At 41.2% G+C, this 19,556-nt stretch overlaps 2 protein-coding genes across 11 annotated transcripts in view; one reads left to right on the top strand and one right to left on the bottom strand.

The window, feature by feature from the left end:
* LOC108107865 (collagen alpha-1(XV) chain) overlaps window positions 1-19,556 on the bottom strand; it is a 56,261-nt gene that overhangs the window by 11,671 nt on the left and 25,034 nt on the right. For 6 of the 10 annotated variants that reach the window (XM_017215634.1, XM_017215637.1, XM_017215638.1 and 3 more), the window contains exons 5-12: window positions 7,758-7,853; window positions 7,213-7,248; window positions 7,051-7,119; window positions 6,682-6,748; window positions 6,422-6,567; window positions 5,854-5,991; window positions 3,552-3,698; window positions 288-401 (exon numbers count right to left, since the gene is read on the bottom strand). In XM_017215634.1, coding sequence (XP_017071123.1) covers window positions 288-401; window positions 3,552-3,698; window positions 5,854-5,991; window positions 6,422-6,567; window positions 6,682-6,748; window positions 7,051-7,119; window positions 7,213-7,248; window positions 7,758-7,853 — 813 coding nt within the window. The remainder of the gene's footprint in view (window positions 1-287; window positions 402-3,551; window positions 3,699-5,853; window positions 5,992-6,421; window positions 6,568-6,681; window positions 6,749-7,050; window positions 7,120-7,212; window positions 7,249-7,757; window positions 7,854-19,556) is intronic. The other 4 variants (XM_017215639.2, XM_017215640.2, XM_017215641.2 and 1 more) reach the window with 2 other exon arrangements.
* LOC108107867 lies at window positions 15,167-16,171 on the top strand. Its single transcript, XM_017215645.2, has 2 exons — window positions 15,167-15,506; window positions 15,557-16,171. The coding sequence occupies exons 1-2, from the start codon at window positions 15,261-15,263 to the stop codon at window positions 16,019-16,021; spliced, it is 711 nt and encodes a 236-aa protein (XP_017071134.1). The 5' UTR covers window positions 15,167-15,260; the 3' UTR covers window positions 16,022-16,171.

Below are 19,556 nucleotides of genomic sequence, written 5' to 3'. Positions count from 1 at the left end.
AATAAAAATTATCCTTGCAGACTGTTTTGCTCATTTGGGCTAAGGGCGGCGAGCTCCTTGGCCCGATTGCCCTTTTAAGAAGCCTCAAAATCAATTGAGTAGTCAATAGGGCAGAAATTATTATTATATATATTTGAAACAACAATCGTGTGGGCACAAGGAACACTTTATAATGCATACACCTACGCACACACACACACACACACAGAACTAGGAATTATTGAGGGTTGAGGTATATGGATGGAAGGAAAACCCAGGCCATTTATTAGACATGCCCTCTGACTTACCGGATCGCCACGCTCTCCTTTCTGGCCGGCATCACCTTTCTCGCCGGGCACACCTTTGGCTCCCGGCTGCGTCGTCCCCCGGAATGCGCCCATCGAGTTGACCATTAGGGATTCCTGTGTATGGGTATGTGTATAGGCATAGTAATTTGTTAAATATTTGCTTGTTGTACAATTTATTTTCGATACATGTATTTTTTTTTTGGGCCCCATTTTTCTGATCATTTTTTCACTCCACAGCAGGCGTCCCTTTTTGACGAGGGACACCATTGGACAGCACATGCAGCAAACACACGGCGGAAATTTGATTAATGATCTTCGGAGCTTATTTTTTTGCTGTTCGTGGGCGTAGTTCCACTCAGATTTCTGGGCGGGACTAATGATGCCAAGTGGTTCTAGTCCATTAAAGGCTATATGACCATCGCTTACCCCCGACAAACCTTTTTTGGTTTTTGTTTTATTAACGAGTAAGTGGTGGTGGTGGTGTTGGTGGGAACATAAGATGAAATTGTTAAAATGTTTATACCTTGAAGGTCCTGGTTGGATTCCAATTTATCTGTTATTTATGTGTTGATTGTTACAAGAATACATAATTTTCGATACGATATACGTTTAACAATAATATAGAGCAATGGGCGTGAAATTAGAGCGCATTAGTAGATGATTTCACTGGTTCTTAAATCAGAAAACGATTTTTATTTTCTTTCAAAATTGCAACTTTTAAGGGGAAACACTCATGTACGAGTATATGGAAGTAACTTGGTAAATTTTTGTGAATAAAACATCTGAAAAAGTGGAAGTCGTCGTGTCGACAATCAAAAGACGTTCTAATAAACATAAAAGCATTTCCCTTACTTGGGGACTCTAAATGTGTCTTTAGAAAGTCTTCGGTTTTTCCATATTAACACCTATTTCATACCCTATAAAAGATTATATTTCAGTTATTTTTTCTAAAATTTTATAAAAGTTTTTCCTTAACATTCTTTTCCCTTTTCTTCCTGATTTCTATTTTATTATTACGTTTAAATTCCAACCCATTTGTACAACTGCCAGTGGCTTCCTAGTCGGATCTACTGGCACCGCCCCAATCCCGAGGATAACACACAGAGGGTATGACACCCACAGAAAGCTTTTAAAAGGCTCCACAGCTCTACGGCTCTGGGGTGATGATAATGATGATAAACCCTCCGACATTAAACAATGGGCGGGCCGACAGAGGCGAGTGGCTGTCTGATTTTTACTGCCGCCTCGTCGACCACAAGTAGCTTGACACTTTCATAAACGTAACAGTGCGATAATGATTACGGCCCCAACCAACCGCCCACCGCCCACCGTTGCCACCACCCATACTGTTAGATGGAAAAGCGGGCAACATACGGCGTTGAAATGCGGTGATAAAGCCGAGCGGCAAAAAGAAAAGTTTCACTCTTCCATGAAAGGGTTCAAAGTGGCAACGGTGCGGAGTGCCACGACGAGTGATATGTTTACGTTTGTGTGGGTGACTGGCAGTGTTGGCTACTCCCTATCCCTATATCCGTATCTGTATTTGTATCTGTGTCTGTGTGCGTGTTACCGCATTTAACCGCGTGAACTGCGCGCCGTGCTCTGATAACGGTAATTGCCACCAGCTGGAACACCGCCATCGACATCGACATTGCCATGTGGCATGCGGCACCCCGAATCATGAGCCCATGCCTGCCTAAAGGCTATTCTAAGGACTCCAGCTGCACGGAGAATAAATCTATTTTTAAAACATATTTTCGTGTAAATAAATGTGGAGGCTAATTCCTAACTGTAATATTACCCAGGAAATACTTTAGTCTTGGCTAACAAGGAACTAAACATTATTATATTTATTTTTGAATAAATGTTTCCTAAAGCTGCATTCTTTACTTACTAAATTTGGCTATATACTTGCTATTTGCTACATGCCACTTGTTTTCCAATGACTTAGAACGATTAGATAAGAAACCTTTTTTTCTTTCAGTGTAGACTCCACTTGACTTCAACGTCGACACAACGACTCCACTTCAATTTGGGTTAGGACTGGCGGCTCGCGTGCTCAAGACGCTTACGTTTCGGCCCTTTCGCCAGGAGATGTTTCCGCGGAACCTTTGCGGTTTTAAGATTATTAGCAGAGATAGGCCATTTGTGGCATTCGCGACAACGACAATGTTGGCCACTGAACGTGCCCGCTTTTGGCAGACTCTCACACTTGGCTGTAGGGCTTTGGACTCTGGACTCTGGACTCTGAGTAGGGGAATCTGATTCGGAATTTGAAGCTGGCGTGACGCCACGAGCCACTAGGGTGGTAATTTTTCACAGTTACTGCGCGAGCCAGGAAGGAAATTAGTTTAGGCAAATTGTGCGGCTTGTAAAACACGACGGACGTTTACCTTGGCCAGTCGCAATTCATAAAGATGTGCGTGATTGAAAAACAGACGGACAATGGACAAGGAGTGCAAGACGTGGTAGGACGGAAGGATGTGGTCCTGGTCCCTGGACATCGAGCAACTGCATTAGCCCGTCTCACGCCTCTGTTTGCCCAGTGTAAAAGGTGCAATTTTGATCGAAAGCAAACATAGAAAGAAGTAAGGGAAATTAAAAATAATACTACCTTCGATTAGTCGAAGATTGAATACCCTTACCCTCTAGGTTTCAAGATTTCTTTATTTTTATTAACATTTTTAATAATTGAATGCAAAAATGTTAGATTAGAGGGCAAAGGTCTTACATCTTAGCTTAAATAGTTTATTTATTTTAAGACTTAGAGCTTTGGAAGATCCAAAGTATATTCTGAGAGTTTCACCGAAGAAGAAAAAAGTATTTTACAATATTTTGTATAAAATATCAAAATAAAATTTCCAACAGATTTAAATCGAAAGTTGAAAAACTAACTCGATAGGTTAAAAGTTTTATTATTTATCGACTTCGGACCAAATAAGTGTAGAAGGCTTACTGGATGGTCACCTTAAGTATCGATATCATTTCGATAAACGATGTTAAGCTAAGATAAGGCCATTTGTTTTGTAAATATTTTTCGATCGTTTTAATTCATTGTTAGTCAGTAAAATAAAAGAGACCTGCTTGAACTAAAATACATAATTGGCTTTTACACAAGAAAGTAAGCTTCACATGAAACACTCAATGAACTTTAAAATTGCATAATAAATTTAAAGTTAAAACCCGTTAAGACGTAATTTAGCACATAAACTTGTAAGTAAAAGTAAAGTGTTTTTGTATTTTGTTTTTGAATGGAATACTTACATCGTAATTCTCGGGCAAACCAGGCGGTCCCGGTGGTCCCGGCGGACCAACGACTCCGGGCAGTCCGTCGACGCCTGGCTCACCCTTCAGCCCCTGGGCACCTTCGGATCCCCGGGCGCCTCGAGCTCCTGGCACTCCGGTGGCTCCCTGTATAAATGTAAACGGAAACAAGACGGAGAGAGATCCGGAGGGAAGGAAAAGAGAAGAAACGTCGCCGGCAGCGACAGAGAAATAAATCACATTAGTGGGCGTGCATATAACGTGTCCTGCGTCCTTAGAGCTACAAATCTACGTCTACATGGCAAGTTCTACTACAGGAGCTGTTGTTGTTTCTGTTATTTTTTTTTGGGATTCGAGTTCAAGCTTCAGTTTTGGGCTGCCTAACTGGCTGCGGTCGATTTACATAATCGTTGCGTTTTAGTCCAAGCTCATTAATCTACGCGACTGGGCCCCGTTCATGTGGCATGCGGTTGGGTTTTCTTAGGAGGAGGCGGAAAGCCCTTGGAATCGGATTGGATTGGGTTTTGGGTTGGTTTAGCTTGGGGTCTCGACATTCCAATAGGCGACATGGATGGGTACACAAAAAATATGTGTGTCTTCCAATGTTCTTAATCTTATGCAAAATGGTCACGCTGTGTGCCATTTGCGTGCCATGTTCTAGTAGCTGGGTTGTTGTAGCCGTTGTAGCTGTTGCTTATCGTCGTCTTTTAAATTAATTGCTATTAGTTAAGGGATTAGCAGTGGGGCAACAAAGTTGTCGCTGGAATTTCCGGTATGCGCGCCAGCTTGCCATATTTCACCGTGCCGGCAAAGCCTTTTGGGAGTTGGGGGGGGGATTTTGGGTGGGTCCTCGTTTTTTGGGTCGACGGAATGGCTTGTGAAAGGAAAATGGGGGAAGGGGTGGTGACCCAAAGCTGGCATATTTCCCTTAGCTGTTAGCTGCTGGCGATGGACCGCAGAATGCCCAGCATACCGCTTTCCTTTTGATGTATTGCATTGCATTGAAGAGGCTGCGTTCCACAGGTTGCTGGAGTGCCCCAGAAAATGCGAGATTGAATGGGAGAGACAGACGGCTTTAGAAGTGAATGTCTTTGGCCTGCTTTCGCTTTTTGAATAATTCCCATTGCCCCATACCCCATGCCCGAGTAATGGACATGCATTCAATGTTTTTTCTATACTTTCGGTTAGCTGCTCAAAGTTTTTGGCCCTGTTGCGTGATAAGCACTTAAGTGAGTCGAGTCGAGTGGCCCAAACGAGAGAGAGAAGGTTGTAACATTGTGGACTTTGCCTTTGACCCGAGCATACAGACACACATCTACTATATCATATATAAAGTAAATGGCAAGTACATAGTCAAGTGTAGTTGAACACACACAGACACAGGCATGGAGACATCCTTTGTGTATCCAAAGTGAACTCTTATGGTTGCCAAAGACGTTCCCAGCTGATGAGATAATATAACGAGTAGCACCCGGAGAGTGGATAAGTGTTTAAGCGTGAGCTGGCGCATAAAGAAATTTTCGTTACGATTCCATTCCATTTTCTCGTTTTTCTCATCTTCTGCGCGATTGTTAGAGTGTGTGTGTGTGAGTAAGTGTACGTTAACGTTTTTTCCATTTCCGGTTACACGCACACTCCCTAACGCACACACACACACACACTGCACTGTGCAAATTATGATGTTTGACATAGGAAAACATGCAGCCCCTTTTGCTGAAATCGCCTCTCAACTCCCCTCCCTTGCCAATTCCCCAGTCCATCCTCCTTCAAGCCACTCACTCTTGGAGATTAGACGATGTGTGTAATGAAATTGAAAATGTGTTAGATTCATGTCAAATATTGCCTTTTTGCCAACCCGTTGTAACATGAAATTGCCGTACACACAGATAAGCCCAACGAACGGAAGGAAAACATGAAAGAGAGTTTAGCTCCAGCTATCCAGCTATCCAGCTATCCAGCTTCAAATACCTTTTAGTTCGATTATATAGTTCGTTCAAGTATAACGACAGCTTGACTATACTTCTTTAGCTTCTATATACGATTTCTGAGATGGAAACTAAGCTCTAGACTTCTACTATCTCTGACTAGGGTTAAATTAGTACAACCTACTCATTCTTTTAACTGATTTTATAATTTAGTATCTCGTTAGATAAGACTTTAGTCTGTTCTCCTTATCAAAACTGGAATAAATAATCCTTTTATAACTTTCATCTATACTATTTTGCCATCGTTAAATAATCCTCTGCTAGAGTATGAAAATAAATACAGAAAATCACTCGAAATGAGATGGAATGGTACTTACGGTGTGACCAGGGGTACCTGGCTTTCCATCCTTGCCCGCCGCACCTGGCGCTCCTCGCAACGTTTCCCGCAACGACTCATTTTCCTTGATGGCCTCTAGGATATCAGACGCATTACATGTACACTCGCCAGTGTATTTCTGTGGAGGAATGGAATACAAACTTAGCACCTGGCTAGGGATCGGATCACATTACCACGGCACATCGTTATGACAGGCAGGCAATTTCGCGTTGCCCACCACAACGGCACAGAGAAAAATCTTTTATATGTTGAGTTTCTTTGATTTCAGAATCATAAAAGAAAATATATCTAACAGATAAACCAAAAAATTTTGAAAGGTTTGAAATTGCTAATTGATTTTCCCAAAAGTATGCCATAAAAACTTTAACTTTAACTTACAGATTTTCGGATTTCGAAAATTATTTCGGATTTCAAGCAATGATTGTGGCATTTTCTGTAGATTTAAATATGTAAGTATTTGTAAACTTTTTTTTTATTTATTGTATTTTATCATTATTTTTCTCTGTGCAGATGCTCGCGGCAGATAAGCTTCAATTTGCAATACTCACAGCCCCCGCACTCGTTGTCTCCACAAAGGGCGGATAGGCGGCCGTCTCACCTTTGGGCCCGGGCGGACCCGGCGGTCCCGGCGGACCGCGAATGCTGTCGCCCTTGGGCCCCCGCTCTCCCTTCTCGCCCTTAATGCCGCGGTACGCTGTAAAAGAGCGGAAAAAAAATGGAAAAGGATGCGGTGAAAACCATTGCATTAGCATAGAAGAGACACATTAGCCAGAGTGGAATGGATTCCTGCGGGATTGGTTGCACTTACGTCTCTCGTGCGTGTATTGCGTCTGTCCCGGGGGCTGCATACCGCTGGCGTCGAAGATTTCTGTCGCCTGCGGAATGGGAAATCGAAAACTCATTAAGACCAGAGTGCAAACTGTTGTCGTTTATTCATCGATTTTCATTTCGCCCGGCATGGGTATTAACTTATAACTAAATATATAAATATTTAATTATGCAAAGTGCAGCCACACAGCTGACCACTGCCAACCAATATGCCCATTTTATGGCTTTTCAAGAGCACTGTCAATAGCAAATAGCAAAACAATGCCAATCTGCACTTGTCCAATGCACTGAAAATAACTTTACTTAATTGTATTAATAGAATTCCCTTCAATCGAGGCTGCAGACTAACCTCTTCGCCTAGATTCCAAAAATCATCTCCTAAAATATTCACTTCCGTTGAATCTTCGAAGGGTAAACTCTTGGGGTTAAAAATATAGAAAGAAGGAAAGGTAAAAAGTTAAATAATAAGGGGAGAAATTTAGGTTAAAATAAATGAGATAAATCAACATACCTCGCCAGATCCTTCATAAAGCAAAGAATCCTCATCCTTAAAAACATAAAACGAAATTAAGAAATAATAATTTAAAGAAGGGGAATGGTTAAAACTAAAATGTATATGGACCTAACCACTTTGTTAGTTAATTCAAATGTCTAACTAGGATTTGCAGACATTTCAAAGGACTCTCTCTCTCTCTTAGCAAGATTTCTAGTGCAAAATAAACATAGAAATAGCAAATTTGCAGAGTAAAACCAAGCAGATTATCCTTGATGAGCTGCTTAATTCAAAAATATAACTTAATAGCGCCTGGATTAAAAATGCATCATTACATAAGTGCATCTGATTACATGTTATTTGCAGCATTAGTAGTCTCAATAAATCAGGCAGGAAATCCCAGGCAAATATTCTCTCACTTATGTGGACATAATGCAATTTTAATGTAATTTATCAGTAAGATGATTTGCCCGGCTATTCATTAATTAATTTAAATGCAAACCAATGCCAATTCTGTTGGTTTAGTGGTGACGTCGTCGTCGTTGTCGTTGTAGATGACTTACCGCCGTGGTGGGGGCAACCGTTGCCTTTGGGGGCGGCATGCATGTGACGTTTATGGCATCGGGATTGCCATAGACATTGATTTTTTCTAAATAGCCCTGGGTTAAATATTAACGTTTGTGTTAGGATATATAAGCAGAAAATATATATAATGGCTGGTGGAATAATTTTCGAAACGCTTTTCATCGAACCATCGAGCTGCACAATGAATGGCCACAGATTTATGTATTTACCTCATAATAAATCAATCAATTTGTATGTATAATATATAGGGACTGTGCCCTGGACTACACCCATTCGTAATTGCCGCAAATCGAAATTTATTATTGATGTTAATTTGCAACAGTGACTGCCGCCCGGACAACTAATGTGCCGTGGTTTCGGATTTAGAATTACAATTAAGCATGCATATTTCACATTAGCCCAGAAGGGGCCCTGGAAAGATAACCACTTGCAGGAGGCATTCGAACTGCTAACCGCAGATACTAACTATGGAATACGAAATACGAAATACGGAATACGGAATACGGCCTATGAAGACAATGAACCACAAACAATGCTGCTGGGTCCAGAGACCTGAGTCTCCCGGAGCTCTTCGTCCTGAGTCCTGCTTCTGCTCCTGGCTGCAGACTCTGTACCCCGCAGATAGAGACACAAATGCTCAATGCACATTTGCCCATAAACTCAAAGCCCTGCAAATAAAAATGGCAGCAAACACTCAGGACCAGGATTCCAGTTTTAGGACTCAGGACGAGGAACGAGAAGCCACCAGGACTAAGCCACCCGTAATAGCTGCCGGTTATTGTAGTTGTAGTTGTTGGCCCTGTGAATGATAGTAATGGCCGAGGAGCTTTTATGCTGCAGCTCAGTTAAAAAAGTTTTGTCTGAGACGCTAACTCGTTGAATTTCGGGTTAAAAGCGTGCTGGCAAGGCTCACAATGGCTTAATATTCGCCGAGTCTGCAGAGGACTCACAATCTGGCTTTTGGACCCTAAGTTTATGGGGAAGGAAAAATAAGTAGTTCTCCATTTTAGATAGCAGAAGTATAGTACAAGAAATCCAACTTGGATTCCTTCGAAAATAGTGACGAAAAAAAGTCGAAAATATTATATATTTTTAAGAAAACAGTTTTAGTTTATGTTTTGACCATTCCCCAAAGTAATACCTTAATTTTCTCGTCGCATAAACGATCCGAAACCCAGGTCAATGACAATAGCAGAGGTTTCAGCGAGGAACTATGTATAGAGGTGGCAACCGAGGGGTAGATAGTGGGTTGTAACACACACGTGGCCCATCAATAGACATTGAAGTGGGCATTGTTCGCCATGTAGCTTGTTGCTGTTGTGCCATTGAGTGCGGATATTAAAGTTTTCGCTTTGTTTCTGGCATTGCTTTGTTTTGGTTCAAGAAAACTATGCGCTAAACAAATGGCAAGCCGGCGAAAATCACTGGTCGGTGAGAGCCGAAGCATGAAAGCAATGTCCGTGTCCGTGTCCGTGTCCGTGTCCCTGTCCGTACTTCTGTCCGTGTGGCCCAGTTTCCATTCGAGCAGCACTTGCTCTTTTTGACTGTATAGGTGTGTGTGTGTGTGTGTGTGTGTGCAACAAAATTAGCAGCAAGGAAATTCACTTGAAACGGAAATTAAGCCGCAGGAAGTGGCATTTTTGGGCGTGAGTCGACGTCGACATTTTGTATGTTTTTTCACTGCCGCTGGCTTGACTCTCATTATTACCTGCATTTTTGGGGGCTAACTAAATTGACAGCCCCTAACCATTGTGCAGTTGCCAAACAAGGTAAGAGTGAGTTGTCCCTTCTACATAGCATTTCTCTGAAGCTGAACTGCAGTTTGCATTCTTTTCAAAGGGCTATCACATTCCTTGTTGGAATAATAATTGCCATGACCATATTATTACGTGTACATTTGCTTAGCCAAGTATAAAGTTTTCCATTCCGACTGGTTCTTTTATTTCAATACGGATCTGGCAAAGAGAGGAAAAAACTATCTGGGCATCGCAAAAAAGGGCTTAACCTCGACGGCAGAGAAAACCCTTTTCGACCGCTCCTTAAGTGCGACAGCAATTCAGGGCGATGAACTGATAAGAGGACATCAAAGCCGGTCGCCTCCGCAATATTGTGCACAACAACGAGCAGCTGCAAAGGCAACTGGTTAAGGGAAAAGCGCAAATGTAAAGGGGGGGTATTGAGAAAAAATGTAATAAAATATAAAAATATAATAATATTTCATGGTTTCAATGTTTCTGGACAAAAATATCTCTTCAAATCTTAATTTGGCTAAAAATAAATCAAGGGAAACCATAAACATAAGAGAAGATACTTTTTAAATGTTTTTTGTTAAGCTGTGGAAAAAGTGGAGAGTTTGAAAAACAATTCAACAACATCAAAGGCAGTGTTTAGAAAGTTTTTTCACATTTTTGTTTCTCAAGCTTTATGGTTTTTTTGCAATTTTAGTTTGTGTAAAATTGAAATCCCCAAAAGGTTGAATCTTAAATCTAAAAGATGCTTCTTTGCTCACTAGAAAACATTCAGGCAACTGGAATACCATGAACTACCCCTGTAAATTAAAAACCCATTAAAATTACTTAAACTTTCTTTCAGTGCAATCAGGACTTGTAGGGGCGGACGACAACAGCCGTTGTGACAGAGGGTCAAGCGCAGACAAAGGTCGTTTTAAATAACGAAAAACTTGCCGCAGGCAAAAGAAACATTTTCAGAGTCCCAAAAGAAACTGTTAGAATGTGATTTTAAGGTGAGCATTTAGTTTAAATAATGTCAGGCCAAGAGAGTAGAGGTTTGAGGATGATGTACAATGGTAGGATGGCAGTCGCAGGACGTCTCGGCAGCTGCAGCAGCAGGTCGGTCAAGTGGCGCAGAGAGAAAGAGAGAGAGAGAGAGAGAGGAAGGGAAGCCTCCGAGTGCCATGAGCAATTAACTGGGCTGAAACTGCATGTGCACATGGGCTGCATGTGTGTTTCTGTTGCTGTTGCCAGTGCATTTGTTGTTTGTTCTGTGCCGCACATAATTAAGGCCAGAAATGAACTGAAATGTGCGAAAGAAGCGGAGCAAGGACACAACCGGTCGCAGGCCAGGCAAGGAGGCATGTGGCATGTGGCATGTGCTGAGGGAAGAAGTGGTAATATTTGCGCAGCGACGAGGCATTCATTGCCTAGCAATGAGTCCTTTTGGCTCCCTGACAAGGGTTCGTTCTGCGTATTGAAAATAAAGCAAATAATACGCAAATCGTTGACCCTTTTCCATTGAGCCATCCAGCCAAGGAGCCATACGCCAATCGCCATTCGGGATTCGCCGGAAAAACCAGAAAGGTAGACTGCCCTTTGTCCGTGCTTCTCAAAAATGCGAGACACGTTTCAGTTGCGAGTTGCAGGACAAGAAAAAGGACTTACAGAACTTCTGTCTGCCACCTTCTTTCTTCTGTGGCTATCTGGCAATTTGTCAAAAATGTGTCAATAATGGAGATCGATTGGGGCGGCTCTTAAAAATTAACCGAAAATGGATTCGGATTCGGTTCGAATGTGTCGCAAGACGAATGGAATCCATTGCCAGGCAATAACTCTCCAATTGTCTCAATCAGAAACTTCCTCAATCGATGTTTGTAGAAACTATAAAATGTTATTTGTATTTACTTACTGGACAAGATTTATTTATTTTAGTCGCTGGCAGGAGAAGCTTTTGTGTATTTCTACAAAAGGCTTTTTATTTTTATTGAATTTTTGGTATAAAACATAGAAAGGAGCCTTTAACTGGCAAGTCTTCTCCTTTTAAACTCCAAACACTTTCCTAATGATTTATAATCTGAAATCTAAATGGTTATGTTTCAACTTAGAGCTTGCCAAACTTTTAGTGGAGGTCATAACTCAAGGCAGCTTTATTTCTGTGATTTTAAGCACTCATAACCTGGCCTGAATTATATATATAATTAAAGTTAAAGCCTAGATTGAACTGTGTGCAAGCCCTCCAATGCCATTGGAAGTCTGGTCTTGACGTCACTTACCTCCCAACAGTCCCTCTCTCTCTCTTGTTGTGAGACTTAAATTCTTAATTAAGCACAAATATTTAATAAGTGAAATTTACGGCATGCAGCGGCATCAAAACAAAGGAAAGCTTTAGGCATTAAGATTACCATAAACTTGTTTCCGCTGACGCTGCTCCTATACGCTATATAACTGAAGTACATGCTGGGGGTATATCAGCTATAAAAGTTAGATTTTAAATATTATTATTCTACCTTTAGTTAAATATCTTTTAATTTAATTACAAGATTTAACAACCTCTAAACAGAATTAATTAAATCAGAAAAAGGAATTATTTCGAGGAAAATGTTCAGCGAAAACATTCTTAACTTTCCATTCCCTTCACAAGAGTATTAATAATTTCACTTGATTCCTGGAAGCTTTTGAATTTTTCGCAGTTTGCTTTACCTCCCATATAATGACAATGGCAGCCACTGCCAGGACAACAGCGGAAACGGATGTATATATTTTCGTTGGAGCCTTCTAATTCGCCTGCGTGTGTCTGTGTATCTGCAGTTTGGCTGCGAGTCCTGAGAAACCTTCGCCCACACCACACCCCCAGAAAAAGTTATGCTCAAGTTAATAGATAATTAACCATGCAAATTGCCGCGCAACAGTTTACAGATACGGGTGTCTCATCCTCATCCTCATCATCATCATCATCCTCATCATCGTCGTCATCATTTTCAGCCTCTCACCTCAGCTCCGGCTACAGCTTTCACAGCTTCAATGTCGCTGTGTCACCGGCTACATGCGTAAGCACTTTGACAACCCACTACCGAATACCGTCGACTGACTACCGACTACCAACTGCCTTCTACCACCTGCCAGGTGCTCGCTCAAGTACAAAAGAATTAACTCTAATTACTTTGTAATGTTGATTAAGCCTGTTAGAGCGCATTAAATATGTAAGCGACATTTTGACATTTTCAGCATATTTGCCAACGGCATTTAAGGCTAGCAAAAACTATAAACGAGTCTCTGAATTAATATTAACATTTTGCCACTTGACTCACGTTAACATCATTTTCGGTTTGCTGGGGAATTTTGCTTAAATTATCTAACCGCAGAAATGTGAAAACAATTTGATTTCAATTCGTTTCAAGGCATTTTCAATGGCCCACACTGAAATGGTAATGAGAATACCGAAAATGTTGAATTTAAATTCAACTTTATAGCCGCCAAACGACAGGCAGCCGACAGGCCAACAACAAACAAAATGCCAATCCAGAGAACTCGGAACTCGCTCTCTTGGAACTCGGCTTTCGACCTGGCCCAAGGTACCCAGGTCATAGCATAGTTTCTAAATCACTTTCTGACAGCCGTTTCGGCCCTCAGTAAAATACAAAAAAAAGAAAAAAAAAGGAAAGAAAAAAGAAAACACCAGAGCAACGAGGATAACAATCGCAACGTCAAAAAGTTGCGCACTTTTTGTAATTTTATTTTATTTCCGTTTAAATGCGTGGCCCGCCCCCTGGCTGCCACTTTTCACTTTTCGGATGAGCTGGGTTGAGGTTTGGTGCGATTTTAAAGCTAAATTATAGCAACATAAATTTTTAGGGCCCCTTTGAAGAGACTTTTTTTTGGCCAAACGAAAATAAGGCAGTGCCCAGGTGCAGGACTTAATTCTCTTTACTCTGCACTTGACTCCAAAGCTCCGCCTTTTTTTCTTGACACTCCTCGGCCGTTTCACATTTTATTTGATGCCCATTTTCATTTTTTTCTTTCAGACGGTTCTTGTTTTGCATATAATCAGAATAAATTACTTTGCACATTTTGCGGCACATAAATTATTTAAGGCATAGTCGCATCAAAGTGCCGAGAGAACTCATCCACACACTCGATTTTATGTTCTATCTAGAGTTATGACTGAGATAATGTTCCTTAAAGTCTAAAAAATGATAATTTAAGCTTAATTAGAGAAAACAATAAAAGTTTTGGTTAGGGAAAATCAGAGAAAAAGTTCCACAAAGTTCAAAAACCTCTCTCAGTTATTAAGAGTCAGCTAAACTTAACTTAAAAACCTTTTTCTATAATTTTTGAAAATTTCTATAATTGTTCAGCAGTTTGAGAGTTCTTTCTACATTTTTTGAGAAAACTGGGAAAACATTTTCATATAACATTATTTTAATGTGTACATTTTCCAGTGTCCATGTGCAGCGAGCAGAAGTGACTATCTAAATAGAGGCAGAGAAACAGAAATGGAAACACAAACTGGATCTGAAGGGGAAACAGTTGGGCGGGGATACAGTGGGCGGGGATACAGCCAGCCAAGGGGATCTGGGGACCAAGTCGGGGGACCGAAAAACAATGAGACGGCAAATGCCAACCGCATAGTGACAGATTTTTTTTAATTTTGCTAAAAACCTACGACTAATTCTCAAACGAGCTGACACAAATCTCGAAAAGTTTTTGCGCCAACGTTTTTCCAGAAGCGTCGTCCGTCGTCCGTCGTCTGTCTGCCGGTCCTTCAGTCACTTCGTCCTTCTGGCTCTCCGACTTTCATAGTGCCTATCTACTGCCAGCCTGTTTATCCTGGGGAGAAAGAGGCTATATATTATATTACATACATGTATATATAAAAATATACACAAGAGCCAACTGCAGCTGAAAAACTAAGCAAAGGAGCTGTCGGGTTTTTAGCAAATGCAAAAAAGGATTTTATACTAAATTGCTGCAGTTAAAAGAAATGATTTTGATATTTTTTCCAGGAAAAATGTTTAGTATTTACAAAAAATAAACAAACACAGTTTTTCTATAAGATTAACCCATTTGTTCCTGTGCACAGATTTTATCACATAAACTAATTACGAACCACAAAAAACCCAGAGATTTAATGCCTATGAAAAACTTTTTGTTTAATGAATTTATTAGAATATTTTCCATCGTTTTTTTTTCTGTTGATTTAGGCTTTTGTGACACTTTTCTGCTCAATGAATTTATTACGATATTTGCACCTCTATATTTATGTTTGGCTGGCCCCAAGACAGCATACTAAGAGCGTAAGGGTCACAATGGCATTTTATTGTGGGTCAAAAGTGCCGGCTACAATTAGTTTAAAACGAGAAAAGCTCACAAAAACACAACAAACTAAAAATTTAGCATGTGAATAAACCAACATGTTATGTGTATGCTCAAAATCTGACAGTGTGTGTGTCTGTGTGTGTGTTTGTATGTTGATTTAGACAGTTTTATAAACCCAAAGCAAACAGACTGTGACAACGTTGCGTATACGCAGAGTTAGCCATTCTCCTGAGGCACCAGCACCAGCTGCACCAAAATATTCGTCATTTTAAAAATATTTTAAAGCTGATGTGGAAAACGTAAGTCCAGAAAACCGGAAGGAAAATTGTCAGAGTCAAAGGTTTTCAGAAAACTACTTCAAGTGTCACAGAAAAACATTAAATATATATTAGTTATACAAGCAATTTCAAAAAGTTGAACTTTGTTTCCCAAATGGCTTCACCTAAAATCCTAAATAAACTGCTAAAAGAAGCTCCCAAGGATAGCAAAGGTAGCAAAGAGCTTGCAGAGCTACAGAGACTGATTGTAGAGCTGATGAAGCCTCGCCTGGGCCAGCTCAGTCACATCTCAAAGGTTTGCATGGTGCCAGCCACCAGAGATCAATTCCAGGATCCCTCCGAGGACTGGTGGCCAGATTATGAACTGCAGTCGGATTGGCATGCCATAACCGATATGAATGTGAGTTATATAAGCTATTCAAAATGTTATACTATCTTTTTTCCCAACAGGGTCTTCTGGTATACACTCAGGAAGCTCTTAAAGGAATGCCGGATGATCTAAGAGCCATCAGTGAAAAATTTGATTATGCTTATTCGGTAGCAAAGCCCGAAACTATTCACTATAGACCAAAAAACTATATCATAGTAGGCGAACTAATAGAAGACATGCAAGACTTTGTGATTAACTTCGGTCGCCTGTGCACCAAGAATCTCGATGAGCGGAGAACCCTTCTCGATCTAGCTTTGCTAACCATGGACACTGCTGACCGGATTAAGGTGAAGATCTTTGATGAACGCACCTTTGTCCAACTGCAATCGCGAATTGATAATCTAAGCAACTTCATCAAGGACTTCTGTGCCCTGTTCGATGCCAAAGTGGAGTTGAAGAAGGATTCGAAATCTGTACACTTTGATAAGCCTGTTAAACGCCAGGGACCGCTTCCAACGGTAACCATTGATAGGGCTAGGACTTAAGCCAGATCGATCAGGAAGTCATCTCGTTCTTTATTCCCAAGGCATGGCTTCCAACCGCTTTCATTGTACAATACCCCCACACCACCACACTCAAAACAGGCACAGATACATGACTCCTTGGCGTGGGCGGTAATAAAGAGTTCGCCTCCAGTGTATTGGAGTATCTGGGAAAGCTTTTTATGCTTCAAAGTCAATATAGTAGTGTGCCATGTACAGAGCGCACAGTTTTAAAACGGTAAGTATGCCTTTCAGTTACGTGGTCGTGTGTGGTGACACACTTGTCCCTCCACCCATCTCACTGGATACCGCCCATCGGCCCAGCCCGAGCCCGAGCCCAACAAACCCTACAACCCTCTAGCCACCCACCCACGGCCCCTTGTCAATGGGCTGTTAGTTGCTCCGAGCACAGACGCCATTCAAGCGGAAATGCAGCACCGAAAGCCAGCTATGAGGTACACTGAGGGAAATTTCCAGTAAGTTGGTAGACTAACAATTATTTTTAGAAGAAGGTTAAAAGTTATACTAATTATTAATAGCTAGATTAATAATTAACTTTTCATTAGCTAAAAGATTTCTTATTTTTTAACTTTTTCTTTTTTTTCTAAATTTGTTTTTATGCCTAAATCTTAAGTTCTTTCAATTTTTTTCTCAGTGCACTCTGTGAACGGGCACACGGCAACGAAAAAAGAGCCAGAACCAGAGCCAGAGGCAGAAACCTCCATGTGAAGTGTGTCATCAGTTTAAGGTTTTTGTGGGCAGCACTCATACACACACATACACACACACACACCGAGACCAGCAGGAGAATCCACACGCATACAGATACAGGCTCACAGAACCGGAGACAGCGATACGGAATACGGAGCTACCACTCAGGAGACCGAGCAGCCAGCCCGTATTTTCATAATAAACAAATGGGTTGTATGGTTGGTTGGCTTAACTTTCGGAATGCCAGCAAGTCGCCAGATAGCAGATAGCGACAGCCACCGCTCCGTATTTGTTAGCGCAAATCAGTGCTATTTATATTGCGGCAGTGGAAAGGTATATCCTCGCATATCTCCCAACATATCTCAGTACCAATCCCAATCCCAAACCCCTGGGGGGCCATCGCAGTGCGTGGCGGCTGTCAACACGCTTGCCAACTGCAGTTCGGCTCGGCGAGGTTTGCATCCAATTTGCAGAGCAGCGGGAAAAGTGCCGCATACTCAGATGCAGATGCATCCGCAGTCGCCGAAAAAGAAATGAAAAACCAAACTAAAAGTTACCTCTTTGCATTGCTTATATTAAGAAGGGTATTTATCTTGAATTCAAGGTGTTAACATGAGAAACTATAAATTACACACCAAACAATGTGTATTAAATAAACTTAACATAAAAGAAGAAAATTCGTCCAAATTGAAATTAGGAAAATTGATTTAAAATTTGGAAAATTGAGTAAAGTTGGCAGCTCTGATCAGTTATAGTTGGCAGCTCTAGCTCTTAAAAGCTGAGGGAGTATGTGGCAACTCTCTATAAACTAAGCTGGCAGCCCTGTTTTAAACAGTTAAATTTGAAATTTTGTTAATTTTCTTTTGCCGTCCTTCTCATTGAAAGGCAAGCGTGCCGAGCTAGTTATTTCTTAAAAAGAAGCAAAATTTCATATCTCTATCATATTCCTTATCAGTTTTCCCCCTAAAATGCAACACAGTTGCAATCTAAGGGTAGCAACTTCCGTTGCAGGTTGTCAATGCAACAAGTTCAAAAGGCAAAAACTTTGTTGTTGTGCCTATCGCACCGTCAAAACCGCCAAGAGTCACCCAAAAGGCAAAAGTTGCCCTATCTATGCCATCAAAATTGAGCTACCCCACCAACGTTCTCGAACTTCTGGCGCAGCACAATAATAAATTTATTATGGACGCTTGGCGGGGCGTGTCGACGTCGTCATCGAGGTTCGAGGTTGGAGGTTTCAAAGTTGCCAGTTCCAAGTTTCCATGATTTCAAGTTTTTCCATACCATACGACTCCTTGGGTGCGTCGATAACTCCCTTCCATTTGCCTGCCGCTAACCCGTAGTTTTAGTGGCATGCTGCGCTTTAATAAAATATTATCATAAACGTAACGGAAGCTAGTTTTTCATATGCTTATTCCCAGCCCGTGGAAGAAGCTTTCACAAATATCCGTATTTCTACTCCGGCTGTATGTTTCCCTGTGCTATCCAGCAACGGGAGTAATATGTTTTCATAAATCAAATGTACGTAGAGCGCTGCTCAATATTTAATGTTTTGCCTTTCGGAATTTATACACATCAGGAATCTCTGTATGTGTGTGTGTGTGTGGGGATTGGATTTGAAATTTTGTAAAGTAAATCTACAGAGCACGACACTCATGAATATGAGAAGCCTTTCCCAGGAAAAGCTAGCAAGTTTCAGTCATTATTTAGTAAGAAACAGTTTTGAAGCCATTGGATAAGGCTTAGATGGTATTTAGGAAAGGAAGGAAACTATTTAATAACTGCTGCCTGGGAGAGGAATTTAATTCCAAAATAAAAATAATGCTAGTAAACAGAGATTCGTTTCCCTGAATTCTTTTCAAGCATTTTGTTTTCCTGTGTGTGTCTGTGTTAGCCGGAAACTTTCCTTCTGCTTCTGAGGCACTCGGATATTTTCATTATTTATTGCCAGCCACGAATGCACATCCACGTATGTTTGTGTTTCTCTAGGTAAATCTAAGGCAATGCTTTTCCGGTAGTTTTTTATTGCTCAATCGAGACGCGAGGCTAGTAGGTTGTAGAGGGAGCTAATGCTAATGGCTGGCTACTTTGTTTCCATTTCACAGACATGTCGATGTCGAAGGGCTAGTGTGAATGTCTTTTTTATGCCTTACAGGGATACCACATAATATACCAATATATATACATATAGATATATACTTTATTAATTGGAATTGCGAAGTTGGTAAAATCGAGGAGGGGGAAACTGTAACACAATGCTTGACAGGCCATAAATGTCCAACGACTTTCGACGAGTCGAATCGCTAAATGCATTAACTATAATTGGCTTTCGGCTAATTTCGCTTTTGGGTAATTAGCCACTAATGAAACCTAATAGACCTTCTTGCCGCCAAAAGCCACATATCTAAGCCACGGGTAGTTTGGGTGAATCAGTCAATAAGCCAACTGCCTTTGGGTCTGTGGATACCCACCTCGTATTAGCTAAGGACAAATTGCCTGTCAATCTACGTGTAATTTTTATAAATTTCCAATTGTGTTCGCCAGCCGGCTTTTCCTTTCGTTCTTTACTGATTTTCCTCACCCCACCCTCTTTTTTCCTAACCCTGATTTCAGCTTGGGGTCGTAATTAACAGCGCCAAGGAAACTGGGAAAATAGCGACAACAGCCACGGCAAGCTTGTGTAATGTAAGCTACTGCTAATGAACCCATCGCTTGGTTGTTAGAGTGGGTTGGGATGGGTTCGTGGTAGTGGGTGGTTTGGTGGCAGGATGGTTGGTGGTTGGGAGGTGCCAGGTGAGACAGCCCATGCCGAAATGGCTTTATTAAC

Source organism: Drosophila eugracilis, unplaced genomic scaffold (assembly GCF_018153835.1).
Source record: "Drosophila eugracilis isolate 14026-0451.02 unplaced genomic scaffold, ASM1815383v1 contig_2088, whole genome shotgun sequence".
Lineage (NCBI taxonomy): Eukaryota > Metazoa > Arthropoda > Insecta > Diptera > Drosophilidae > Drosophila > Drosophila eugracilis.
The sequence above is the reverse complement of the archived record's forward strand: the minus strand, read 5'-3'. Positions and strand labels throughout refer to the sequence as shown.

Coding starts and splice junctions, on each gene's coding strand:
- LOC108107867 (XM_017215645.2), top strand. CDS start 15,261: ATGGCTTCACCTAAAATCCTAAATAAACTGCTAAAAGAAGCTCCCAAG. Junction 15,507..15,556: donor ATGCCATAACCGATATGAAT/GTGAGTTATATA, acceptor TTTTCCCAACAG/GGTCTTCTGGTATACACTCA.